A 27,892-nucleotide genomic window follows, 5' to 3' on the forward strand; every position below is an offset into this window, starting at 1 on the left:
TTCCTACTCCTTTTCAAGCATGTACATGTTCATTTGTTTTTTTATTTTTATTATTATTATTATTATTATTATTATTTTTATTTATTTATTTATTTATTTATTTATTTATTTATTTATTTATTTTGTTGTTTTTTTGCTTATCAATCATTTATGTACCAGTACTTGTAATTTGTTGGTTGATTTTTGTTTTGTTTTTTTTTCACTGTCTACATGTTCAAAATAAAGATTTCATTCATTCATTCATAAGTGTGGGTCTTAAGACCTTTTCATAAATGTCCTTTTTTGTTGTAAAACAAAGAGACAAATTTGGAGCTGTCATTATTTATATGTTATTATGTTGTTATTTTTACTGGTTCGGCCCACTTGAGATCAAATCGGGCTGTATGTATATGTGACGCCTGAACTAAGATGTGTTTGATACCTCTGCTCAAACACATTGTGCTGTTGTCTTTTCATCAAACGCATGTTCGTTGTTTTTTGTGGCTTTACTGACCCAGAAAATGTATGACGTGCTTTCTCCGTCTGCCTGCAGGGGGCGACATTTCTCCGTTTGTCTCTTTCATTGACTGGTAGAAAAATGGCGGAGGGGAGCTGTGGAGGCTTCAACGGTTGAGCTGCTCACAGTTGAAACACAACAGGAGGAAACACATCCACTGTGGAGCAGCCTGAAGGGGCCAGCGTGTGGGGAGGGCACTGCTGTGCGAGCAGGCAAGGTTAATCTCTGAACTGGCAGGAAATTTAATTTATTTTTCTCTCCCGAAACGAGAGGCTGGAGCTCAGTGAGAAGCCACGAAAACAAGTCGGACATGAACGGGGTAAGTTTGCTTGTTTAGGGCATCATCAGTGTTCCAAACATAGGTTATGTGGCGTAAACGAAAGCCATCTGGAGTGTATTATCCTGTCTTTGAAAACGAATGGTACGCGTTTGTGCTTATAGAGGCGTGTTAGTAAAGTGAATATTACATTCAGCCTGATTTAACTGTAATGTAGTTACAGAAGCGACAGATAAGAGCCTCCTTGATGAAGAGTGCTTTGCTAACATTAGCTAATAATGTACGTTACACGAACCTGTCTACGCCAGCCGACCACACTGTGTTTTCTGGAATTAGACGGCACCAATAGGCTCTACACACATCATTTCTTTCAGTTAGTTTTTTTTAGTTTGATCAATCGTTATGGTGCATTTTGTTTGAGACGATTTGAACGGTTAATATTGAGCCAAGAGGCCTGCGTCCGCCTTGGCTCAGTCTTTAAAGGGACTGACTGATGGACGGTGGAGAGTTGGTGTGGGACCAAAGCACCAGCATGGTCTGCCCTCCACTACCCACGGCCCCACCCACATCACTGAGAACAAACCTCATAGATGAACCATGCAGCAGCAACGAGCTTTGACACTTTTAACAACTATAATCACACTCAGGACACCTCCAAGACCAACACTCCACCTCTGCACCCAAAATGTTATTTCACCACAAAGGATGAGCTATATTTACTTTTTTTTAATCAGTTGCTGCCAGTGTTTAGTTCAATTAATTGTTACAGTTATAATGAAAGTTGTTTGTCACTGGGTGCCATTGGGTTATTTCCTGAAAAACTTATACTGACAAGAAGAGAAAGGTAATTTATTTCTTCTTTGCAGCATTGATGTGTGTAGTAGCAGAGCTATTAACTGCAATGTGGGACTGAAAGCTTTTGTCAAAACCCCCCCACCATTTTTGCCTCTTTGGCTGAACTGGTCTTAGTCATAGAGCTTAGTATTCCTACTCTCCAGCCTCTGTCCCTTATTATAAATTTGCCGTACATTTGAGTGGTTTGTTTATAACTCATGCTCTGCCCTTCCAGTAAGTGTCATGATTTGGGGTTTTTTTTTTTGGGCAGTGAAACCACTAACCTCCCTTTTCCTTGATTTAAAAACACCAGTCATTTCATCTTTTCAGAAGCAGCTTCATGGCCCAACTGCACCATGACTTTAAAACTACAAACAGTGTTTCTGGGTCAGCTCATGTTCACTTTTTACTGCGTCTGCATTGATATATATTCTGCAAAAGGCAGAGTTTCTTTCATTGCATGAAAGCCAAGCTTAGCAGTCATTTTTCTAAAATGAATGACGTGGTCCTCACAAACTGTATAGCTATGATTCACCAGATATTCACTGACCAGTGTTAAAATTGATATTGTACTGTTAGAGTGAACATAGATTATGATTGATATGTTGTATGACTCCAACCAGGGACCTTTTTTTGTGGAGTTTTCATTTTCTCCCTGTGTACTCTGGCTTCTTCCCACCATCCAAGGACATACACTGATAGGTTAATTGATTAACCAAAACAAATTGCCCATAAGTGTGAATGTGAGAGTGATTGGTCGTTTGTCTCTATAGGTCAGCCCTGTGATGAACTAGCGACTCGTCCAGGGTGCACCACGCCTTAGCCCATAGGTAGCTGGGTTAGGTTCCAGCATCCCCTGCCACCCTAGTGAGGATAAAGCGGGTTCAGAAGATGAATGAATAAATGAATGTTGTAAGACCCCTGTCCTTGTGTGTAACATCCAAATATATCCCATTTGAAGTGTGTGTAGTCAGAGGTTTCTTTGTGTTTTTCTTGTCATGAAAATGTTATTGATGATTCTCAACAGTGAAATCATCATATGAACAACAGATGAAAGGATAGGATCGCAACAAACACAATGGGCATTTTGGATGAATAAAACATCTGCATGGCTAATATTTTGGAAGTCTGAATGATTTGTTATTAAAATCATATTTCTATGATACCAGTCATCCATTTCCTTTCCTTTGCTTTGCTTGCACATTTTGCATTATTGTCTCTCTTGGAACTACATACTGTAAAATACAAAGCAATAATTTAAAATGAGTCCTCTTTTAACTGCATTGCTTCATTAGTGATGCTATTTGGGGAAAATATATGTTGCCCAAAAAATCAATTTAGTAGTAATAAGGGAGTCTTGATTCAAGCAGGTAAAGAGATGTATAGTAGTTGAAGCACCTCGTGCCTTTCTAAACACATGTTTGTAAATAATTTGACCATCATAAATCTACCATTTGTATTTATAGGAAACTGTATGCAGTAGCCATCCAGTCACAGTCTTAAGCTGCACCAAATCCCTATCATTAGTTCATGATGACAAGATGATCAGTCTGATGCAAGAGGGAAGACACTCTCCAATAAACTCCCAGGAAAATGATGCCCAAAAGCTGGAGGCGGGTAAGTATCTTTCCGCCTGCTCAACAGTTTTCTCTTCAGTTAAGAGAAGTGGTTATCGTGTGAAGACGCTGCAGGAAAGCAACCAGACAGCTACAGACAACAAGAAGGACTATAAAACTGATTTCATTGAATAACAAGAGCACTGTACTTGTTTTTGTTCCACCTTTCACAGGTAGAAGACCAAAAGCTATCAGCATGACAACAAAAGACTCGAAAGCAGACTTCTCCGAGACAGAGAGTACCTTCAGCCAGTGTTCACCCAGCTGGTCTGATGAACAGCCGTCAGCACAGCAACACCGCTGTCCACAGGGCTCTCTTCTCTCAACGCCTGTAACGCCCCTGCTTTTCAGTAACAGCCTTTCTCACAGTCTTCTCCACAACAACAACAGCACCTCTCACCACGGCCGTCAGAGGCGAGGAGTCCACCACAGAGAAAAGAGACCAACACTTAAAATGTATGCATGTCTTCACCACTGATGCATTTTTAAATAAGGATTTTTGCTGAGCTGGAGAGGAAGAAACTCTTTTAATACAGCTTGATAGTGACGTAATAGTTAATGTGGTTGTGATAATTGTTGTTTCACTCTCTTTGCTGCAGTGCAACAAAGAAAAACTTGCAAAACCGAAAAGTTACTGACTACTATCCGATACGGAGGAGCTCAAGAAAAAGTAAAACAGAGCTTAAGGTAAGATGCTGTACTTTATGTTGTAGTCCTCCGCAGGTTTTGTATATTTTATTATATATAACATGCAGTATATATTATATTGATTTATTACGTTTTTGAGTGGAGGCTGATGCATATTTTTTACATCTACTTAGAATGTGTTCTGTCAAATGTGCTTTTCTTACAATAATCATATCTTATATTTCATTTTGTTTCCAGTTTGAACAAAAAAAACTTCTGGACGATCTTATCACAAATGGAATCGAGGAAGGGATGGAAGTAGGTTGAGTTCTCTGCTCTCTCTAACATATGAGGCACATTTGTTCTCTAGGTTATGTTGTCTTTTTTACTTTTTGTGTCACTTTATATGTAGTGTAAGTAGGCTGTTATGGTTGGTTGTGTTTGTTAATGTCACAGCTTTTCAACTTTTTTTCATCTGTCTGGGTTCATGTTGGTATTTTGAAATGAAGAACATACACTTTTTAAATCATTTCTAGCTCACCTTGTTAGTGTTGTCACTGAATGTGGCAGTATTCCATAAGATGCCAGATATAGTTTGTTATAAGTAGGCTGTGGAGGACCAGTGTTTATCTAACTGTGTATTTTAATAGAAAACCTGTGTTTTTCTGAAGGTGCAGCAGATAGAAGGAAAAGGCAGAGCGGTGTTTGCCACTCGACGTTTCCAGAAAGGCGAGTACGTGGTGGAGTACCATGGAGACCTGCTACAGATCACTGATGCCAAAAAGAGGGAGGCTGAATATGCTCAAAACCCTGCCACTGGCTGCTACATGTACTACTTCCAGTACTTATGCAAAACATACTGGTATGACACAACAGCATGTTTCCCTTTTATCTAAATGCTAATGCTTCATATCAAAGAATTCTGACAATCTGGATGTTTCAAAACTCTGCAAATAGAAATGGATTTGGTCTCTGAGACTTTATCATTTTTAGTAAACTCACCTGTCAGATAAGGGGGATGAAAAAACTAAGGGGGACTAAAAAGGTATAAGAAAGGTGTAGAGCTCTGCTGCTGCTTCTACTTTTTTGGTTTTGTGTTTTTTTGAGGCAGGACGGTTAAATAGAGGATATTGTCCAGTTGCACTATAGCAACAGTCTTTTTTAGCTCAACTCTTCAGCACCCAAACTTAAAAAAATTTGCTATGAACTGCTAAAATGTCTGTTTTTTTAACAGAAAGGGAATCCACATATTGAGCATTTTTCTGCTTTAATGCAAAAGATAAGATGTTTAAGAATGAATATTGAACTTTGAGTCCCATAAACAAAATGATCACGTAAATGAATAACGAACAAAAAATGAGCAATAGAATGAACAAATTTAACAAAACAATGAACAGAGTAAACACAAATAAAAATCAATATCAGATGAAGAAACTAAGAAGAAAACAAACTTAAATGTGAAAAAAATGGAACAAAATAATCAATAATATGGATAAAATGTGCAAAATTATAAACGGGAGACCCGACAAAAAAGGTTCCAACACCCTTTTTGTGTCCTGACCGTAACTTTGGGAAAGACTGCATTATAGGAATCAAAACCTGGCCAAGAAGCTGTAGGCATAGGACTGCTCTGTGGGATTGTCTCAGTAGACCTGACCAACTGAATCAACCCCAGACCATAACGCTGCCCTCACAGGCTTGTACTGTAGGCATTAGGCATGATGGGTAATCACTTCATCCACCTATCTTCTTATCCTGATGTGCCTATCACTCTGGAACAGGGTCAATCTAGAGTCATCAGACCACATGACCTTTGTCCACTGAAACACAGTCCAGTCTTTATGCAATCTATCAAACTGATTTTTTTTAAGAAATGAGCAGACACTCACTGCATCAGTAAGAGTTAAAGAACTTGTTGCAACTGAAACATATTAATCACTGCAGTAATTACCCAATGGAAGGATCTGAACTATTTGCTGAGTTAAATCCAGGAGGGGACTGTTTTTTTTTGGCCAGGCTGTGTATATGTGTAGTATCTCTGCTGTTGTCATGTTGACTGTTGTGTTGTAAATGGGTCTCTCACACATCCACCAGTGTGATGAAAAAAGTGCACTCCATCGCTATTGTACCACTCAGTGGTTTTCTAATGTGTTCATTATGCTTCCTAATGATGACATTATTGACAGTAACGGTTTGAACCATTTTTTCCTTTACAGGCTTTACAGGAGTTGACTAAAAACGTTACATATTTTTGAAGGCTGTTGAGGAAAATGTGTTTCTTTAACATCCGTGTTTGTTTTTAACAGTGTGGACGCCACAAAAGAGACTGGTCGCATGGGGAGGTTGATAAATCACAGTAAAAATGGAAACTGCCAAACCAAACTCCACGATATCAACGGCATCCCTCACCTCATCCTTGTTGCCTCTCGAAACATTGACCAGGGCGAGGAGCTGCTCTACGACTACGGAGACCGCAGTAAAGCCTCGATCGCAGCTCACCCTTGGCTCAAAGATTGATTGAGTCCTCAAAGAAAAGGGAAACCTACAGTAACACTTGTGTTTCTCATTAGCTAGTGTAAAAATGCCTTAGAAACAGAATGTGTACCCTTTTTGTTTCAATATCAAGGAAGCTGGACAGGAGTTTAGCATGTGTTAATAGGGCGTGGGGGGGAGGTTGGGGGTTTTGAGGGGTACTGGGGACTTAGAACATTTGGATTTAGGTACATCTGCCTTGTCAGGTGACATCTTTACTTTTATTTATATGTGTATACAAAACATTCTGGTTGTTTTGCAGCACATTTATTTTGTACATTTTGTATTACCTATAGACCAATCCTTCTCCAGCATGCAGGTAGTCGTTAATGCTCTGCACTTTTATACTGCTTTTTCTTAATTAGAGGTTAGAAACTTAGCAATACTGTATTTATGACCCCAGAACCCTCCAGATCAGCAGGACGTATGCAGACCACAAGCCCTTTTAAAGAATTTTCTGATTTCAGTCATTAGAAACTACATCAAGTAACTGCCATAGTTAAGTAGGAGCTAACGGTTGACCCAACTCACGGCTGAGTCCTTATGGTCCTGATTGATTTTTCTGTGTCTGATTTCGGATCAGTGTCAGATCAGGCTCTTGAAATGTGAAGCAACATGATGTTGAGCAGTCTTAAGCATATACATAGGAATATATATATATATAATCTAGTTTCTCAAATGTAATGTACCTCTGTTTTTTTTAAGCATATATTGTATTTTTAATATTTAAGATGCATATTTAAGATGTGATTACAGGTGTCCTGCAGTAGATAAACACTGTCAAGTTTGTTCTAATGCAGATATTTAAGTCATCCTGGGTTTTCTGCTGTCAAGTCTCCCTTACGCTAAACTCTGTAAGGATATCACTATTTATACTACTGCACTGTGTGGTGATAGTACATTTACTCCCAGAACTTATTTATAAAAAGATGTAAGCGCTGCACATGAGCAGTTTGACAGTATTCTACACATATATTTTGCATACGCTAGATAGGATTTAGTTTACGCAGACGCACGCACAAAACAAGCCTGTCAGTACGTTGAATGAGCTGTGGCTGTGGGTTTGGTGAACTGAACACTCCTACTGAACACATCTGTTCCTCTCCCTCGCTAAAACTGTCATATTCTTCACAACCAGATGTTCTATATGAAAGTATTTAACAGCTGAACCGCCAACAGGTCATTTTTATTTTTATTTGTGTGTTTTACATGAATTAAAACCAAGGAGTTGAACTTTGCCCCAGACTTCAGACGGTGATCCATTTGTGGTTAAAATGGGCTTTTTTTTAAATCTTTGCAGCTAACTATTGCTTTATTACTTCCTCTTTATAGAAAAACACTGATAAGTGTGTACTTTTTTGTTAACCGGTGATAATGGTTTTTTTTTGTTTGTCTGTTTGTTTTTTATCTGATTTCCAAGTTTTATTTTGATTAATAGCATCACTGACACTTATCACAGCAGATGATTAAAAAACTGCCTGTTTTGTCACCTGGCAGAGTTGAAATCAGGTTAAACAGTTTTACAGAACAATAAGTCATAAATAATACCATTAAAATTCATGGATTACTTTATCTGACAGTCATTTTTGATTGAAAAAAGCATTAATTATGTGACTCTATGAAGTAGCAATGAAAAAAACCCTGTGTCCATATGATATGCATCACCACTGTTTCTACAAAGGTAGAAAACTCATTTTGTTTGTACAGTACATGAATTTTTGATGGTATTGTCAAAATTACTGTAGTTTTTTTTTTTTTTTTTTTTACTTACAACATTGGGTGATCCTGGGGTAGTTTTTTCAATTTCACCATGTAGCAGGATTATTCTGTAATGGTTCTACAGACCAATACATTATTTTTGCCACTGGCTCAAAATGATTGATGGTTGTTTTTTTTTGACATTGTACTCCTTATTATGATGATGATTATTATTATTGAATTCCAGGATTAATTCAGATTGCATGTTTTCATTTAATTAAAATGAAAATTCAGTGTTAACACAAAGAGCCCAGTCATACAAGTGGCGGTAAATTTGTGAAATCCAAAGATACATTTTGACCTTCCTTCTCTAACACTTCCTCTGTTAACTTATCGTAGCATCATGTTACATATAGGAAATGTTTTCATACAGTTCTCTCTTGATCTGTTGTGTTATATTTGGGCTTATTCCAGTTTTAATGTAGATCTAATGCAATAATACCTGAGGGGCAAAACTGACCTGTTGGCCATTTTAGGACATAATAGATCTTTGCTGTTGTAGCGTTTAATAAATCTTAATGCTGGGGTTGAGGCGTTGATGAATAAAGGTGTTTTATGCAAATAAATGGTGCGTGTATGTGATTTGTTACTGTGTAAAATAAATTACACCAGTATATTTCACCATTTAATTCACCCAAAGGCATCTCAGTGAGTAGGAAAATCCATTTTTGATGAAGACAATGAATTTATGCTGTAGTTGTAACAACCTTTTATTCTGGCTTTATTGTGAGTTCATTTAAGGGCATTTGGTTCATTTTTTTGCATAGATATGAAGTTGTTATAAGGGGAATATTGCCATAAAATAGAATTTTAAAAGGTTATCTGAAGCTTCTTTGTATAAATATTAATCGGAAGTGATGCCTACAGATAATTATATCTGACATTATAATGTATATTATACATTAAAAAGCTGTGACTGTTCAACATTTAATGAATCACTCGAGGTATCTCTTCTTACCAGCTGTTTGAAGCCAAACATATGTGTTTATATGATCAACAGACAAGGATACTAAATTGTGCCTTAATGACACAAAATCATATACAGTACTTCATTAACCAGAGTTTCCCAAACTTATATTTTTTCAGGACCCACTACATTCAATAAGTCGCAATTTTTTTCAAGCACACACTAATGAAAACATATACATTAAACATACAAATCTAGATCATTTTCATTTTAACAGATGTCTGTGAAGTTATTCTATATTGTCCAAAGGGTTGAAATGATGGTGATTGGCCTCATGAAACACAGACCAAATTATACAAAAGTCATTGTTTTTCAGCTTTATGATCTGGATGTCTGTGCCGATATACTGTATGCACAAAACTAAGAAAAACTATTTCTGGATTAAGTGAATCAGTTACTACCTACGGTGTTATATCTACAGGCAGCAGTTTGTGGGAGGACGACAGTTAATCAGCTGACGCATTGATCATGGTGATAGTTCAACATCAACCGCCCCCTACCCCACCCATGTAGAGTGGGAAACACTGCTTCAAACATGATGAAAGTGATGTAATCAAACACTGTAAGTGGTGAGAGTGGGCACACCACCACAGATCAAATCTATGTGAATCACTGTAGTCCTTGTGGGAACTGATGATTAATGATGACGTCACTGACCATACTCCTGGATCAGGTCATAACAGCTGACTGATGATGTTTGATGACTGTTCAACATGAAACTCAAAAACCTGAAATTACCTCTTATTACCAATAGGGGGCATCAAAGATAACAAACCTAAAATCTTGGGGCTACTGGTGTCACTCTACTTCACAGGTGTCAAACATATGGTCTGCAGGTCAAAACTGGCCCGCCACGGGGTCAAATCCAGCCCCTGGGATGAATTTGTTACATGCAAAAATTACACTGAGCATATTAACAATCAAGGATGTTAAAATCATTTTAGTCCAGGTTTCACATACAGACTAATATGATCCAAAGTGGGTTGAACCAGTAAAATAATAACATAATAATCTATAAATAATGACAACTCTAATCATTGTTTTAGAGTAAAAAAAGTACAAATTACAGGAAAATGTGTACATTTATAACTATCCTTTCACAAAAAAGTGACAAACCTGAAAAAATAGAAACAGCCTAAAATGTCTTAAGAAATGTAAGTGCAATTTTAGCAACATTCTGCCTGTTAGTAAATGTTTTGGGTCTTTGTAGATCCACTGTGATCTGTAAGTTGTAATGCACATAAGTAAACAATAAAATGAGGCATAATATTGTTGAAATTGCACTTATTTTTCTTAAGAAATTTCAGATTGTTCATATTAGTCACATTTTTAAAGAAACTTTGTAAATGTAAACATTTACATAATGTAATTTTACTTTTTAAACTTATTATTTTACTGGTCCGGCTCACTGGGGATCATATTAGGCTGAATGTGGCCCCTGAACTAAACTGAGTTAGACACCCCTGCTCTACTTCATACAATGGACCTGGTAACAGGACTTCACTGGCTCGGATTTTTTTCATCTCATCAGTAAAACACCAACCTTTGGCACCAGACTCAGACGCTGTACCATATGATTATCAGAACAAGATGATCATTTTGTACCTATTTATTTTAAGACCCAAACAAAATATCATAACCCTGTCTTTGTGAATGGAGACATGTACATTTAACAGTGTCAAAGAAAAAGAGTCATTAACTTGAGAGGTTTTTATTATTAAGGAGACATGTTTCAATAAAAGCCAGCTCACTTAAAAACACTGATTGGTTTATTATATCTTTTAAATAAACATTTTAATTGGGTTCATGGAAGACTGAGGGAAACACATGAGGAATGGTAAACAATTGACTTACATAATATCTTACTGTATTTCCCTTTAAATAGTAAATACTCCTTGAATTCTTCTTATAGAAATTGTCCAGATCCCTTTAATTTCCACATATCACGTAGAATCGGATCCTTCCTGAAACCAGTCCAGTATCTTTGTATCCATGAATGAGTGACACACAAGCTGCTCAATGACAAACAGGCATTTTCAGCCTCTCAGTCCTTCTCATTACAGTGTTTTGTCATTTATTCCACCTCACTGGATCAGTATAAATAGAGATAAAGTGCCACTACTATTAAAGTACACCCGGTCACATCTGAGCTATTCGCTGCCATCAGCTGGTGCTAAAGTGTGAAGGCACAACACAAGCTTTAAAACAGAAGCAGCTTATGTGAAAAAAGCAGTTTGTAAAAGAATGTAAACCACACCTGGCACTTTGATGATAAAAATCTACTTTTAACTGTTTCTAAAATAAGTGTGGAGCTCTGCTGATGTGTTACATTGTTCTATAATCATAACACTAAGAGGAAACTGCATGGTTTATTTATATAATGGTACGTTTTAATTCTGTTATGAAATTGAACCATATTTAAGTAGTAGTTGCAACACGACTGTGCAAAGGCTGGTATTTAGATCTGTTCTTTGTATGCATATTGATGGGTTTTCAGAGTTAGCAGATATTTGGAGCATGAAATATGTAGGTGAACAAAGCAAAATAACACTTAGGAAATGTTTTATGTTGTTGTGCTTGGTTTAAAACACTCATAGCTTTGCAGAGGATTAATGCCACCCTTTTCCAAATGATCTTTGGTTCGTTTGAGTTTATCATCCGAAAAACTATTAATTTTATGGCATAATAACATTTAAATAGCAAGGAGGGTGCATGCTTCCTATTATTTTTATTGCAAACGTGTCTGATGTTGAATATACTTGCATTATCAATTTAAACCTGCCATTTTCAAGATTAAATAACTGGAAAAAACAACTGATGTCAGTGTGTTCTACCCAAAACACAAGTCTCACAGAGGAAAATAGCTCTTCAAGTTAGCTAGTTTGCATTAAAAATGTGAGCTGGAGTGTTTAAAGGCTATAAGATACCTAACAGAAGATATAATACATCTTCTTTTACAAGCATGTGTTTGTGATGAGAAATGTTTGTTCATTACCAAAGTGGATGGTGATGAACTAGAACCTGTTTTGGTTCAGCGCTGTTGTCGTAAAACTGTAGGTTTGCTTGTGATGTGGAGTATTTGTTATGGCACTAATAGATAATGAAAGATAAAAGATAAATCCTGATTTTAAGTTACTGTATTTTGTCTGACATTCTCAAAATTCTCATGTAGCTGCATCAGTTTTATTTTTGACAGTACTGGTGATGAGGGGCTAAATTAAAGGTTCAGTGTTTGATATTTAGTGACATCTAAAGGTGAAACTACCGAGTGAATATCCACCCACCTTCAATGACAGTTTTGTCTGTGTGGAATTTTTAGTTAAGGCAATATTAACTCTGGTCCACACTTTTAACTCTGGAGGTCAAAATGCTAAAAATAAAAAAGGTGGGGAGGAAGTCTATTCTGAGCTACTGCAGAAACATGGCAGGACATAAACAGCTTATTTTAAGGTAATAAAAACACAACAATTCTCATTTCCATGTGATTATACATTAATGAAAACATAATTATGAATATTACATTCCATTGCTGCAAATAAATTCTACTAAATCCTCTGAATCATACACACTGGACCTTTAATTGAGCACAAAAGTATAAATCCTCAAAATTAGAAAATTTAAATCTACAATGGCTGCATGTTGTATTTGCAGGTTTGCTTTTAACTGTTTTTTTTTTTTTTTTTTTTTTTACTTTGCAGGTTTCTTTATGTACAAACCGTAAATCCTTCGAAAAATAAAACCCTTCATGTTTTCTAAAAGTGATATTATATATGCCTTTGTCTTCAATTTTCACTCAGTATTTCTTTTGGATTCACAGTGAATTCACCAACTTTCCACTTTCCATCTTACAACTTTAGTTTACCTTCTGTCCTCCCTTTACATCTGTAAAAACTTCAGTCACCAACGTATTCTCTCTGTATGTGCCGTCACTCATTGAGCTATGTGGTTCTTGTCAGTCTAAATAACCATTTTGGATTATTTGAATCAACCTGGAGCCTCATGTGTGGTGCTTCTCTCACTCTTCCATCAGTCAGTTTTCTCACCTCAAACACACAATAATGCGGTTGCAGTGTGAGTCACTAGTGTTTGGGAGGATAGTGGCCACATGAATGCCTCAAGTGATGAACATGAAGTGTTAAAGAGTTTTGGCGTTTGGGTAACCTTGACCAGTTCTGTCCAGTGACTACATGTGCTGTAACGCCTCCTGGGCTTGTTCTGTGTATACGTCATCCTTCCCCGGCCATGAGCTGAGGCCTCCGTCAAAGTGCGCATTCTGCTGGGAGCTCCGCTGCTTATCACGGGAGAAGAAACTAAACCTGAGACACAAGAAGGGACAGAAGACACAGCAATGGAAGTGTGAGCTGATGGTGGTTTACAGTTACACGTGAATATCAGTTATACTAAAAGCAGTGGTAGAGCTACAGCCAACTACCATTTCCAGTGAAAAAAAGTGATGCATTTTATTATTTTATTCTTGTACATTAACCCATAAAGACCCATAAAAAAATCCACTACTAACCAAAAGCATCCACACATCTAAAATGATTAACAACTGTTGATCCAAAGATTCTATTAGTATATGTAAATAATCCAGGTAAAATGAAGTTTTTCAGGTTTTCATTATCATCAGATATGATTTGGACATTCAGAGTCTCTGTAGTGAACGTGGAAACACTGTCATCTTCTACAATATTCATTCATCAGTAAAAGGCATATAGTTTGACAAATGACAGTGGTTGTACACACTTGTTTTTATGTTCAGTTAATGATATATTTTGTTGAAAAAGTCACTTTTTCCTCATTTGATCCAATACTTTTTTTTAATTTACTCTAAGCTTTTATGAACATCTACAGGGTGGGGAAGCAAAATTTACAATGAACATTTAGTTGTTTTTTCTCAGCAGGCACTACGCCAATTGTTTTGAAACCAAACATATATTGATGTCATAATCATACCTAACACTATTATCCATACCTTTTCAGAAACTTTTGCCCATATGAGAAATCAGGGAAGCAAACGTCAAAGAGTGTGTGATTTGCTGAATGCACTCGTCACACCAAAGGAGATTTCAAAAATAGTTGGAGTGTCCATAAAGACAGTTTATAATGTGAAGAAGAGAATGACTATGAGCAAAACTATTACGAGAAAGTCTGGAAGATACTATTAAAGAAGAATGGGAGAAGTTGTCACCCGAATATTTGAGGAACACTTGCACAAGTTTCAGGAAGCGTGTGAAGGCAGTTATTGAGAAAGAAGGAGGACACATAGAATAAAAACATTTTCTATTATGTACATTTTCTTGGGGCAAATAAATTCTCACAACTTTCAATAAACTAATTGGTCATACACTGTCTTTCAATCCCTGCCACAAAATATTGTAAATTTTGCTTCCCCACCCTGTACATGATCTGTAAATTAAATACCATATAGGAAAATACTAGATTTTCAGTGAAAAATGTAAAATGCAGAGAATGTTATAATAAATGGTGGTAAATCACTTGGGAAAGACTAAAAAAAAAAAAGATTTGGAAGCTGTGACAAAATAATCATGGGTCTTTAAGGGTTAAGCCATTGCTGAAACTATTTTTTTCTTAGAATTTATGTTTATTAAAAAAATGACTTTGTAAGTAAACTGATGAGTGCAGGTAATACAGTTAAACATGAGTAAAGCTCACTATTGATCAACAATGAGCTAAGACTGATTAAATTCCACCTAATTATTTTTGTGGATTTTAGCGCAGGTGCAAAGATAAATAAATGGTTACTGCGGTCAGTGAGGGAAGAGACAACATACTACACTTCTATTCTGACTGGCTGATGTTAATGATCCATAATCATTCCACTGATGATTAAGACAGCCCCACAATCAGCCAATCAGAATACTACACAAACGGAGAATACAAAGCAGCCGGCACATGCAAGCGATGGAGGCAGTTAGCTACGGAAGGCCAATCGGATGTAAAGATAGAGTCATACAAGCGACATGAGGCGTCTGATTGGCTGTAAAGTGGGGTCATCTGGGATCAAACCAGCCGCCACCATCGGCATAATGGCTGTGAAGATCCTGTTACATAGAAGTAAAGACACATACATAAAACAGGAAGAGACACAAAGAGAGGGGAGGGAGACAAACAAGGACCACATCAACCTTTGACGTCTAGTTGACCCAAACCTCATGCAAAGTTGAAAATGAAACTAAATCAAAGTAGTGACTGTGACTAAGGCAGTTTAAGTGCCTTGGATACAAATGAAAGACCAACACCATTTCTAGAAAAAATGAGACATTTAGAATTGATAAAAGGTTTTCCCTGTACTTTTTCAAGCAGAACACCTGTCCATTCTTGCTGTTTCTGAGACTTTAACTGCTGTAATAACGGTCTGTGGTGGTCATTATTTAATTCTCCAAAAGGAGACAGATGTGGACTACAGGTACGACAGTCCAGCACACATACCCTGGAGCTATGAAACCATGTTGATGGAACACATTGTCCTGCTGAAATAACCACAGACTGATGACAGCATATGTCTATAAAAGTTCAAATGTCTCATATCGATGTGCAGATCAGCTATGTGGACTCTGATGCACTCACAGACCCCTACAGATGCTGGTTCGGCAACTTCCACTGATAACAGTCTGGATGTAGAAAACTCCTCCAGCAGAAACCAGCAAAGGAGAAAGAAAAATGAAAACAGCTAGAGCACACTGATCAATTCAGAGCCTTTTAATAGTGCAAACAAACAAACAAACTGGTCTTTCAACACTACTTTCTTCTTCAGTAGGCTCTGAATGGATCTGTAGGCTCCAGTTGTTTTTCCTTTTTCTTCAAAACAACTTGGATAATCATTTTCCACCTGTTTTAACACATCTAGAAGTTCAACCAAATCAACAAATCAGATTTTAGTGTAAAATGTCCCAAATTTTCTAGAAATGGGATGTGCAGATGCACTCAGCTAATGAATGTGTTTCTGGCACCAGGACAAAATACACCAAACCATTAACCATGCACTGAGAATGGTGAACATCTTTGATGGTGCAGAAAGAAAAAGGTGAAGCAAGGCATCTTTCATCTACACTGCTCATGCTCATGCAACCATTATGTGCAAATGCAGAGAGCTACGGCTGTGCTTCATATTCTACATTACATATTATGTCTACACAGTGATACACATGTATTATGAAATATTAGGACAACATAGATTTCTTTAAGTGACTGTGTACAATCTTACTATCAATTTGTGTTCAAAAGTGTTGCTATTTTAGTCCCATTAGTGTTCTGCACAGCATGTGTCTTTTTTATACATTTCACTACTACTATTCTAAAAATATATATATGTATCATCATACTTATGACTTCATAACCATCAACATTCTTCAAAAAGAATCTCCAGTCATCTCAAGTGCCTTTTTTTTACTTTGTAAAAAGTCTTAATTTGCCCAGAATTCAAAGCAAAGTAATCCTCAAGATGGTCAAGAACTAAACGGTTTTATACCAACAGACACATTTAGATTCTGTCTGATGTCTGACATCAGTTACATCTAAAACTTCAGTCAGTTTCTCTCTTTGTGACATCAGAGCAGTGCAGAAGGTCCAGAATTTGAGTCATTTAATCTGTTGCTATCTCCACTTTGTTTTTACAGCCTAAACAAACACAGGAAATGGGTGTATTGCCTCTTTCCACTCATATTAGCCAGAAATACTTTGAAGAGTGCAGCTAAACCAGATTATATTCTCAGTTTTGGTGGAAAAGTGAAATGATCAAGTGTAATGACATTTTCTAACCTTTGTAAGGCCTGTAATGTAATATTCACAGCAAAACATTTATAAGATGTCTCTCACAGTTGCTTACATCTGGTAATAACGTTTACTTATCAGATCAGAATGAACTCAGAACACAGCTACAACTGACCAACAAAGTCCCCAACACCTGTTACTGCAAGTGAAGAAGGGCAAGCTTGAGACAAGGTGTCATTTGTATGGACCCCAGAGGGCCCTGGGGCCATTAATGGGCCTCATTCGCACATGCAAAGCCAACTCACTGAGCGACATTTTGACAAGCCACAAAGCTGAAGAGGAAATTGTGTGAGATTCTACAGGAGTGAGTGAGTGATTGTATTTGCAGACATATGAGCTCAACGTACAGGCGTTTGATTCCTGACTCTGGCTGAGCAGACGAGCGGGAGCGACTCCTCAGTTCAGGCGAGGGAGAGGGAGTTGGAGGCATACTCTCTTCTTCTGTCTCCTCGCTGCAAAAACAAAACAATCATCATGAAGATGTTATCATTAAATTAACCTTTAAAGACCCACAACTATTTTTGTTTCAAAAGATTTTTTGTCTTTCCCAAGTTATTTATCACCATTTATTATAATGTAATCCTCTGCATTTTGCCATTTTTTTATATAAATCAGGCATTTTCCTATATTTAATTTGCTCATCATGTAGATGTTCATAAAAACTCAGAGTAAAATCAAACATTATTATATCAAATCAGAAAAAATAGGAAAAAAGTGACTTTCAACAAAATATATTATTAACTTTACTATTAACTAAGCTTAGGTAAGCTAACATTTCTATGACTAGTTAGAATTCTTTATCAATTTCGGATTTATGTACCAGTGTCCTCTGCTCTGCGCCCCCTGTTTGAACATGTAAAATGTTGGGGGGGGGTTCTACTGCACATGTGCCATTTATGATGAGAGTCTGTATGTAACTCAGAAGTAATACAGGTGTCATGTAACACATTTCAATAATATTGTAAGGTAAAGAATTACATTTAAATAATGGTAACAAGTAATCTGTAATGTATTACCATTTGGAAGTAACTTGCACTACACTGCTTGTGAGTACCTCTTGTAGTAGGCAAGCTCCTCCTGCAGCAGAAAGACTTTGGCCTTGAGCTCGTTCCTCTCATGGAGGACGTCCCTCAGCTCCTGCAGGGTGAACCGGGGTCGGTTGGGGTCCTTTGGGTCGATGTTTCCTGCCTCCTCCTCACACAGCGCCTCCTGTTAAGAGAGAAATGCATCAAAACGAGAGAAAAAAAACACACAGAAAAAAGGGGCCGAAAGAAGGAAGGCGGGAAGGAGGTGAGGATACCTTGGTAAAATATTGGAACACAGCAGGCATGTCTTCATCACACATCGCCTCCTGGTGACAAAGATTGGACTCAGGCCTTGTTCCAATACATTTGTTCGCACTTCCCTCCTTTTAAATTAAAATCCTGCCTTTTCTTTTACCTGATCCATTTTTTATGCTTTTACAAACACCCAAAACTCATGCATCTGAAGTCATTCATGCACTGAGCAAAAAACAGACCTGTAGCATTATTCTTACAGTGTTATGACCTGTACACTGTGTTAATCTAACATTTCTGTTTGTGTTTAAAGATCAAAATGCATGAAGGGAAAACTTCATGCTGTTAGAGGCTGAGGTGTCAGTGCATCTATATTTAGAGAGGTCATCAGTGCAGTCATCCACTAAAGTCTCACCCAGTTGGCTGAAGACTGAACAATCCTGCCAACACTGTTAGTCCTCAAACACTCATACTAAAGTCGCTTCTCCACTTCTCCAGGGCCATAAAACACTTGAGCAGCAGAGACTGGGGTCACTACGTACTATGTCTTTCAGCTACAAGTTCTTACATCCATGTTAGTCTACTAATTTTTTGAAGTCTACCTACGAGGTTTCTTTCTGGGCTGGGAGGAGTGCAGGCAGGTCTGGAGTTAGATTCACACACCACAACGAGTCACTAACTAGCACTTCTGCATTACCCAAAGCAACACAGCTTCGTCCTCAGCTTCCTCATCCCCATAATCATGTCCTTCAGTACTGAGGGAACCAGGCAGGGGGCACGGGGCAGGGTCAAACCCTCCTGACATCGACTCAGGGGGATCAGGTCTGCATGACCAGCCCTCAGCCACTGCCACCATGGCAGCTTTACCAGGCTAGTGGAGTAAAAGACAGTTCATCTGTTTACCAAACCAAACCACTGATGCGTCTGGTAATGTTAATGCAAAGTCCTTCATAAGCCCACTACTACATCATTTTAAGACAGCTGATAGGTACTCCCAAATTAAATGAAGTTAGACTATTAAAACTTAAGGAATATAAGCTAGCATTTATGAATATGAATATGAATATGATATGAATATGATATGAATATGCAAATCAGCTGATGGGAAACGCGGTCCTACGCAGAAGTCTTAGTCCTCCTTTAACTTTATTATTATTTTACATTATTGTAATGGCTTCAAATTTATCTTCCTGTATCTGTGTTAAAATACAACAACAAACTACAGGAAGTATGCGCATAGTATTAAAAACACAAATAAATCTGAACTAAATGGCTATTACAGGCAAGGTCTAGTGTGACTTCCGTTCCTATGACAATGACAAACATTTGACATTTATTTGTTGAACACTGGAAGATTAAATGTTGTCTGAACCAAAGGCACTTAGGACATGTTAGGTGCAAAGAGGGGTCACATTTAATGGAAATGTATTTTTTCCTGAACTTTTTGTTTGTAATGGCATTTACTTATTTCCTGTAAATATGCAATGTGTTGCCATAAACCTAATGATTGTCTAATATTTTTACAGAGTATAAACTCAATGAAGCATCATACAATTACACTGAAACTGCTACTTGAGTAGTTAGCCTAGCACTTTTTAGCATAGTACTCTGTTATGTAAGGTATAGTTTTTATTTTGTGAAATGTAATTTCAACATTTTCTATTTTCATAATTATTAAACACCATAATGAAATGTCTAGGAACAAAATACACATAAATGATTTTAACAGTCTTAACATTATTATTAGCATTAGCTTTGTTAATCAGCTCAACCGTCAAAGCAACATTGACACTTAGTAGTAACATTTACTAAGAACTCATTCTACATAAGAGGAACTAGTTGTTTAGTCTCAGTTTCTTAATTTTCAGCTGATTTTACAACATCTGTGCTAACAAGATTGCATTAAAATCCTTAATTATGTGGTAATTCTTGTTCTTATTTTTATGATTTTAATGCATTACTGTTGGATGGTTTGTAAATTTCCAAAGGGTTTACATCACTCCTGTTCATTCAGAAGTTAAAAAACAAATACACTTCATTTAAACAGCTGTTTCTATATACTGTAGGTTACTTTCTGCACGCATCCTCACATCCTGTCTGGAGTCTGTATTACCTCTGCAGGTGAGGGGGGCTGAGGCGGGGATTCCTCAGGCTCCTGGGCAGGAACATCCCCTTGCAGTCGTTCCCTTAAACGTGTTACTTCCTGCCGAAGAGCGCCGACTTCCTGTCCCCGCGCCTGAGCACTGGCCTCCAGTTCCACCTTCTGCTCGATAAGTGCCTTTCCCTGGGCTTCCACCACTGAGATTTTATGGCGCAGGTCATGGTTGATTTTCATGAGGCGAGACTGCTGTTGTTGGAGCTGCACGCAGAGAAAAACATCAAGGAGAGTGAAACAGTGTCCAAGTGAAAATAAATAAATAAATAAATAAAATAAAAAGTAAAAACTATAAGTGTGTATTGCTCTGTTTTGCTGCTTTAAGTACACAACAGCCCAGACAGTGTACGTCTCCTTACTGCTTCTATGTCCTCGTTTTTCAGCGTAAGCTCACGGTCCTTGGCTCGAATCTCATCTCTCTGTTTGTCCACCACTTCTTTGAGCTTCTTCATCACTTGTCTTTCCCTCTCTGACATACCTGTAAACACAGAAACAAAAAAACAGGGGGCATTTTGATCAGAAATAATTTGTATTCTTCAGTGGGGCATACAATCATGAGACAGAGTTGTACAGAGTGAACCGTGGTTTGTTTTTGCACGTATGCAGGTGTGCGAATACACTGAGGCTGGTCTGTCCACAGTGGTGGGTGGGTGGGTGGCAGTGGTGGGGGGTGACTGTGGCCTCTGTGTGAAACCACGAAAGAGCCTCTGATGCAGAGAGAAGAGTCTGTCACACACAGAGAAGGAACTCTTTGTGTGTGTGTGTGTGTGTGTGTGTGTGTGTGTGTGCATGGCAGAATATAAACAGAATGAGAGAAAAATACACATACAGCATAGACAACATACACTAAAATTATTTATTTTATTTAAACATCCACTGTGGAATATTTAAGGGGATCTAATTAGAGAAACAGAAAATAATATTTGCAGTTATGTTTTAATTAGTGTTTGACAACCGCTGTGTTTTTTTCTTCCTTAAATTTTTTTCTTATCATTTTTTTGCTCATTTTATAGCAGGTATCATCAGTTAAAAATGGCCTAATTTGATACCAATATCAGATACTTGTGCGATACATGCACATACTATGTCACTGCCAGTCTAAATGATGTACACTGAGAAAACAATAATAATCTCCAGCTTCTAATAAGTAATAATGGCCTATAACATGGTCTACAATGTTTTTTCTTTTTCTTTTTTGGAAATCATTGGCTTTGGAGCTTAAACGTCCTTAATCTTCCATAATTTGATCAGATGAATTAGAGAACTAATGACAGAATTGCTGGTTGGTAGACTGAAAATGACAATGTATGTGTTATTACATGTATATATAAGTTTATGTACAATTATATAGCAGACATATAAATTGGTCAAGAATGTGAAACATGAATGTAATCTAATGTACAGAAGGTGTTTTGAAGCAGAACCCGTAGCTAAGAGACAAACATTCATTTGGATTAAAATGTTTTCTCTCATTTACTCATATAATTTCACATTTTAATCTATTACCGTGTCTTAAAGCTACAGCTGTTTCACCACTTGTATTCTTGCAACAATTTGCTTGTAGACCAGTGTGGTTCACATATGTATATTAAGTTTTCTACAAAACAAATCATCCTCAAAAAAAAAAAAAAAAAAAAAAAAAATCACCTCACTAACAACAAAGTGCATAATTATTTATTACTGTAAAAATCAGGAAATGTCTACATAGATACTTGACACTTTTTGTTCTACAAAGTCAGAAAACAATGTTTAAAGTCAAGTCTCAGACATATGTGCCCAGTTTCTTCCACACAGTGAGGTTTATTACTTATGAATTAAACAGTGGTATCAGATCAGTACCAGATATCAGTGTCTCAGTATTGCAACAGAAACATTCAGATTAGCGCGTCTGTAGCATTAGTGTTAAGGTATATTACTTTACCTACTACGTTTGGATGGGGACCAGAGCTATTATCCTCTTAACTTTGAAACCCAGACCAGACAAAACAAACACAGGCTCTAATGAAGGATTACATTTTTGTGGCCACTAAGGATGAAGAGGTATTGACTTGGTGATATTCCACATTAAACCTTTAATTTGACATAACATCATAATAATATTCCTAATATTGGAGTGTTGAATATATTCTGACTGTAGAACAAACCTCCAGTCATACCTAATTTCAGATTTTCTCCCATAAACTGATTCATCTCCCCAGTCCCTATCATCTAAATACAGTGACCTCTGCTTTCACACTGTGTGTTTTGAGCGCAGACCCTCACCTTCATGCCTCTGCAGGTCCTCCTCACTTATGGGGTCTTTGATGGAAAGGTTAGTGAGGAGGGTTTTGTTCTCTTCCTGCAGCTGAGCGATCTGGGAGAGCAGGTCCTGGGCTTCTCCTCGCCAAACGTCCTCCACCAGCTCCAACTCCTGCAGTCAGACAGTAAATTACATACAAGATACATCATATATTTATGTATTATCACCGACCTATGCATCTACTACAAATACACTGATTATTACTGTGGCCCATGTCTTTATTCCTCTTCTATATTCTATGTATGTTTTCTGTCAATATATTATAAGAAAGCCATATTTAATGTTTTACTGTGTTGACTGGTGACAATAAAGGCCAGATTTACATCAATTTCACACATATGCCCTGACCCCCCAGTGAACTGTGTTTACATGAAAGCATCTACTTTCCCTTTCATTTATCACATGTCCCAATGTGAATAAAAGCTCACCTGTGCCTCAAAATCTGATTCTGTGTTAAACTGAGCATGTTTCAGGTGATGCCTTTTACCATGTTTGCAGAGGCACAGACTGAATATGTCTGGTTAAACATAACCAAATAGAGCAGGGGGGTCAAACTCATTTAGTTCAGGGGCCACATTCAAGCAAGTTTGACCCCAAGTGGGCCGGACCAGTGAAATAATAACATAATGATACATAAAAAATGTCATCTCTAAACTTTCTTTTATGTTTTAGAGTGAAAAAGGTCAAAAATTACATCATGAAAATGTTTACATCTACAAACTATCCTTTGAAACAATGTGAATAACATAAACAAACTAACATTTCTTAAGAAAAAAAGGTGCAATTTTTATGATATTCTGCTTCAGTTTATCATTTACACATGTGCATTAAAACTTACAGATCACAGCTGATCTACAAATACACAAAACATTTAGTAACCGACATAATATTTTTAAATTGCACTTCTTAACACATTTCAGGTTGTTCATATTTCTTCAGGTTATTCATGATTTTTGAGAAATGATAGTTTGTTTTAGTGTAAATACAGTAAAATTACACGAAAATATTTACATTTTCAAGGAGAAACTTTGGAGTTGCCATTATTTATAGGTTATTATGACAGTATTTTACTGGTCTGACCTAGTTGAGATTGAATTTGTCTGAATGTGGAACCTGAAATAAAATGATTGTTAATATCAGTAATTTTTGCATTTCACAAATTCATCCAACGGGCCAGACTGGACCCTATGGCGGGCCAGATTTGGCCCCCGGGCCACATGTTTAACACCCCTGAAATAGAGGAATGACTCATCCAAAACAACCCTGTGGCTTACTTTTCCAACCTCAACATGTCAGTTTACATGCTAAAATTGTATTACTTTAGACTCATGTGCTCTGTCAGCGCAGAAACAGCCATCGCCTCCATAAACGTCCACTGTATCAGAGTCACAAGGCCCATGGTTAATCAGTCAACCAGTCACTGTCACGAGAAACTGGCATATGGGCTGTTTTGTTTTGTTTTTTTTTTGCAGCGTGTAGCAGGCTGAGCTTCAGGCTGCTGAGGTGTTATCCTGGATTACATCTACATAATATTCCTACAATCAGTCTGTGACTCTAAAAGTAATATTAACAAGATCATATCAGAGATCATGCCTGGTTTATTTCTTTACAGCATACTGTGACTTCTCATCTCTATTGGCCTAATTTTTGGGGAACTGAAGGAAGTTGGCACGGTTTCCTGTGTTTTGAATTGTGAAATCTTAAACCAACATAATAATGTGATGACTAATTGGAAATTACTGCACATTACTTAAGAGTCTTACATTTTCCAGTGGCTGCAGAACCAAAACAAACAGCTAAGTTAAGTATTAGATCAAGGGTGTCAAACTCATTTTAGTTCAGGGGCCACATTCAGCCCAATATGATCTTGAGTAGGTCATACCAGATAAATAATAACATCATAAGCAATAAATAATGTCAACTACAAACTGTTCTCTATGTTTTAGGGTGAAAAAAGTTAAATTACATTCTGAAAATGTTTACATCTGCAAACGATCTGTTAAAAAATATGAATAACGTGAACAACCACAAAAAACCTGACATTTCTTAAGAAAATAAGTGTAGTTTTGAAAATATTATGTCTCAGCTTATCATTTACACGTGCCAATCAATTACACAAAATATGTAATAACAGGCATAACATTGTTAAAATTACACTTAGTTCTCTTAAGACATTTCAGGTTGGTCATGGTTGTTCAGGTTATTCATATTTTTTGTGACAGGACAGGTTGTAAATATCCTCATGAGACCCTATAATGCATATGTGTCCACTGTTGGGGGGCAAGAGTTTCACACCATTACTTAAAAAAAAATAGAAAAGCACTCAGAGAGCGCAGACCTCTGCCAAGGCAGATCAGCACCCCCCCACCCCAAATCATCACCAAAATTTAATCATTTGTTCCTTGTGCCAGTATCAACATTTCCTGAAATTTTCATCCAAATCCGTCCATAACTTTTTGAGTTATCTTACACACGGACAGACAGACAGACAAACCAACACCGGCAAAAACATAACCTCTTTGGCAGAGGTAATTAAAAATGCTGCCCACTGTAAAGGACATCCCATTAGAAATGAAGAATACAAAATGCATCTGAAAACTGTTGCATCCTGCTGTTTCCAATCAAGGATATTATTTAATGTTAAAAGCCAAAACTTTTACTTCCTGGGTCTCAGAAGGATGTAATATAAACATTCACAAAAATCTATACAATATACACATTTTCAAGTAACAACAAGAAAAATTTGACGTTGTGATTATTTATGGTATTTTACTGGTCCTTCCCACTTGAGATTAGACCCTAAACTAAAGTATCAGAGGGTTTAACAGATTTACACAAGCTGTGAAACTCTTGTCCCCTACAGAGGACACAAATGCATTCCTGGGTCTGAGGAGGACATCTTCAGTGTGAATTTTGCATTTCATAAATTCTTCTCATGGGCCAGATTTGACCCTTTGTCCGGCCGGTTTCGGGCCGCGGGCCTTATGCTTGACACCCCTGTATTAGAGGACACTTTCCATCCAGATAATGTTGTGTTTTGCTCCATGTGAGCCTGTGGTGCAGACGCAGGCCTGTGGCTGACACCTTTCTGTGCTTCTTCTCCTTCTCCAGCCGGTCTATCCTCTCCAGCCGCAGCTTGTCCAGCTCCAGCCGCAGCTCCTCGGTCTCGGGGCTGATGCTGCTGCGGCTCACCATCACCTCCAGGATCTCCAGGACCCGCACCACTTTGGGCATCAGTCTGGACAGAGCCTCGCAGCCGTACTGGTCTATGATCCGCTCGAACTCCTGGCCCACCACGGCCGCGATGTCATAGACGTCCATCACCGTCAGGTCCGCCACATTCTTCTCCAGGGCCGACCCGGACTCCTCCATGTCTGCTCCTGCTGCCGCCGGGCTGTTCTGGCCCTCCCTACTTTCCTATTATGTTTCCTTCGTCACAGCAAACTTCCTCCCGCTGGAAAAAACAGTTTACGCCAAGTTCCACCGGTTTGTCTTTACGCGCAAAACCTACGTCCAAGTGGTGCGTAAAGAGGCGCAGAAAGTGTAATTCTCACATGTCCATGATCGACGTTTGGGTTCAGGCTATAGCTGCATTTGTTTGGGATAAATATCGATGTCCCATCGCTGTCCTGCCTCTACTGTCCCCTCTGTAGAAGCTACCGACAAGTACAACACTGTCACCGCACACATCCGCACACACATGTCGAAATAAAACACACATCAGCGACACAATGATTATACTTAGAAAAGCTCTGAGCAATAGAACAAGTAACAGGAAGGAAATGATCAGTATGACACACAAACACCCTATTAAAACACAACATGTACTAGATAAATATTATCAATATGTCACATAAAAAATATATATTATTTAGTGCACACGAATCTATCTATCTATCTATCTATCTATCTATCTATCTATCTATCTATCTATCTATCTATCTATCTATCTATCTATCTATCTATCTATCTATCTATCTATCTATCTATCTATCTATCCATCCATCCATCCATCCATCCATCCATCCATCTGACAGATTTAGTTCACCTGATTTCTCATCCGCTTCTTCTCCAATGAAAGCCTGTAATATCAAAAGTGCTAAACTGAAAACATGAGTTTGTCTGAAGTCAGAAACACTAGACAGACAGACAGACAGACAGACAGACAGACAGACAGATAGATAGATAGATAGATAGATAGATAGATAGATAGATAGATAGATAGATAGATAGATAGATTGATAGATTGATTGATAGATAGATAGATAGATAGATAGATAGATAGATAGATAGATAGATAGATAGATAGATAGATAGATAGATAGATAGATAGATAGATAGATAGATAGATTATTCTTACAAGACAGATGGAATATGATGTATGTCCTTAGATTAAATTACCCAACAGTGTATAACATTGTTCAAATATCAGTTTCAATCACATACAGCTATAAAATATATTCAGTGCATGAATGAAACAGCAATATAAATTCACTTTTAGTTCTATTCTTAGTTTACTTTTGTTCAATTTTATTTGCCATTTTCTTATTTTACTTTTTTTTGGTTTTGATTTTGTAATTTTATATTTGCTCTATTCTTATTTTCTGATGTATTGTTTTTTTATTCATATTGTTTGTGCTGACTGGAGTAGCACTCCTAATGTCACTGAACACACAATGACAATAAATTCTATTCTATTCTATTCTATTCTATTCTATTCTATTCTATTCTATGTTTTAAATATTCTTCTGTATTTTCTCTTGGAGTATCAATGGGTCATTTTTAGATGTGCGATTACCAGTCAGACTTAAATCTCCATAAAATTATATTGTATATGATGAGTTTCCAAGTGCTGAGTGTCTGTGAGTGATGTGAGATCTGTTCAACTCTGGTGTTGGTGCCAAAGCTTTTTTCCTCACCAGTGCTTGAATTATACTTTTACTTTGAAGGCCTAGTGGTCATCACTCACTTCCTGTATCCTCCTTCTGGTCTGTAACTTGACGTGGTTCCTCTCTGGTCCCTGTGGGAGTCTACAGTGGATACTTCCATAGTGGTGAGACTGCAGTTTGTAATGCGCATGACAGAAATAACAGACAGATGAGGTCGCTGTGAGTTCATGTTACAGCACAGAGATGCCTTCAGTCACTGGAACTGAAAACTACTCCATGAAATATCATGCAGCTCCAATGTGCAGATAATGAACCAACTGAAAGCATTCACAAACTGTGGTTCAGACGTTTATTTCATTAATTTTATACAT

General features: G+C 37.4%; 2 protein-coding genes across 7 annotated transcripts; one reads left to right on the top strand and one right to left on the bottom strand.

The window, feature by feature from the left end:
- Positions 1 to 557: 557 nt before the first annotated feature.
- kmt5aa (lysine methyltransferase 5Aa) lies at positions 558 to 8,706 on the top strand. Its single transcript, XM_030149931.1, has 7 exons — positions 558 to 815; positions 3,074 to 3,224; positions 3,397 to 3,679; positions 3,823 to 3,910; positions 4,109 to 4,168; positions 4,522 to 4,712; positions 6,157 to 8,706. The coding sequence occupies exons 1-7, from the start codon at positions 807 to 809 to the stop codon at positions 6,365 to 6,367; spliced, it is 993 nt and encodes a 330-aa protein (XP_030005791.1). The 5' UTR covers positions 558 to 806; the 3' UTR covers positions 6,368 to 8,706.
- Positions 8,707 to 10,802: 2,096 nt separating this feature from the next.
- rilpl1 (Rab interacting lysosomal protein-like 1) lies at positions 10,803 to 26,296 on the bottom strand. Of its 6 annotated transcripts, XM_030149909.1 has the most exons (10): positions 25,717 to 26,296; positions 22,596 to 22,743; positions 20,693 to 20,811; positions 20,292 to 20,537; positions 18,876 to 19,049; positions 18,202 to 18,252; positions 17,956 to 18,110; positions 17,249 to 17,353; positions 15,085 to 15,172; positions 13,285 to 13,423 (listed from the first exon to the last, which is right to left on the bottom strand). In XM_030149909.1, the coding sequence occupies exons 1-10, from the start codon at positions 26,002 to 26,004 to the stop codon at positions 13,418 to 13,420; spliced, it is 1,380 nt and encodes a 459-aa protein (XP_030005769.1). In that variant the 5' UTR covers positions 26,005 to 26,296; the 3' UTR covers positions 13,285 to 13,417. The 6 variants fall into 6 exon arrangements, with proteins under 6 accessions (XP_030005768.1, XP_030005772.1, XP_030005771.1 ...); XM_030149908.1 differs by lacking the exon at positions 15,085 to 15,172 and having other exon boundaries at positions 10,803 to 13,423; XM_030149910.1 differs by lacking the exon at positions 13,285 to 13,423 and having other exon boundaries at positions 15,079 to 15,172.
- Positions 26,297 to 27,892: the final 1,596 nt, after the last annotated feature.

Source organism: Sphaeramia orbicularis, chromosome 12 (genome assembly GCF_902148855.1).
Source record: "Sphaeramia orbicularis chromosome 12, fSphaOr1.1, whole genome shotgun sequence".
NCBI lineage: Eukaryota > Metazoa > Chordata > Actinopteri > Kurtiformes > Apogonidae > Sphaeramia > Sphaeramia orbicularis.

Excerpts from the sequence above, each read along its gene's own strand:
- kmt5aa (XM_030149931.1), top strand. Across the intron at positions 3,911-4,108 it reads AAAGTAAAACAGAGCTTAAG|TTTGAACAAAAAAAACTTCT; the intron begins GTAAGATGCTGT and ends TTTTGTTTCCAG. Across the intron at positions 4,713-6,156 it reads TACTTATGCAAAACATACTG|TGTGGACGCCACAAAAGAGA; the intron begins GTATGACACAAC and ends TGTTTTTAACAG.
- rilpl1 (XM_030149908.1), bottom strand. The coding sequence starts at position 26,004 with ATGGAGGAGTCCGGGTCGGCCCTGGAGAAGAATGTGGCGGACCTGACG. Across the intron at positions 22,744-25,716 it reads AGGAGAAGAAGCACAGAAAG|GAGTTGGAGCTGGTGGAGGA; the intron begins GTGTCAGCCACA and ends GTCTGACTGCAG. Across the intron at positions 18,111-18,201 it reads TGTTCCAATATTTTACCAAG|GAGGCGCTGTGTGAGGAGGA; the intron begins GTATCCTCACCT and ends CTCTCTTAACAG.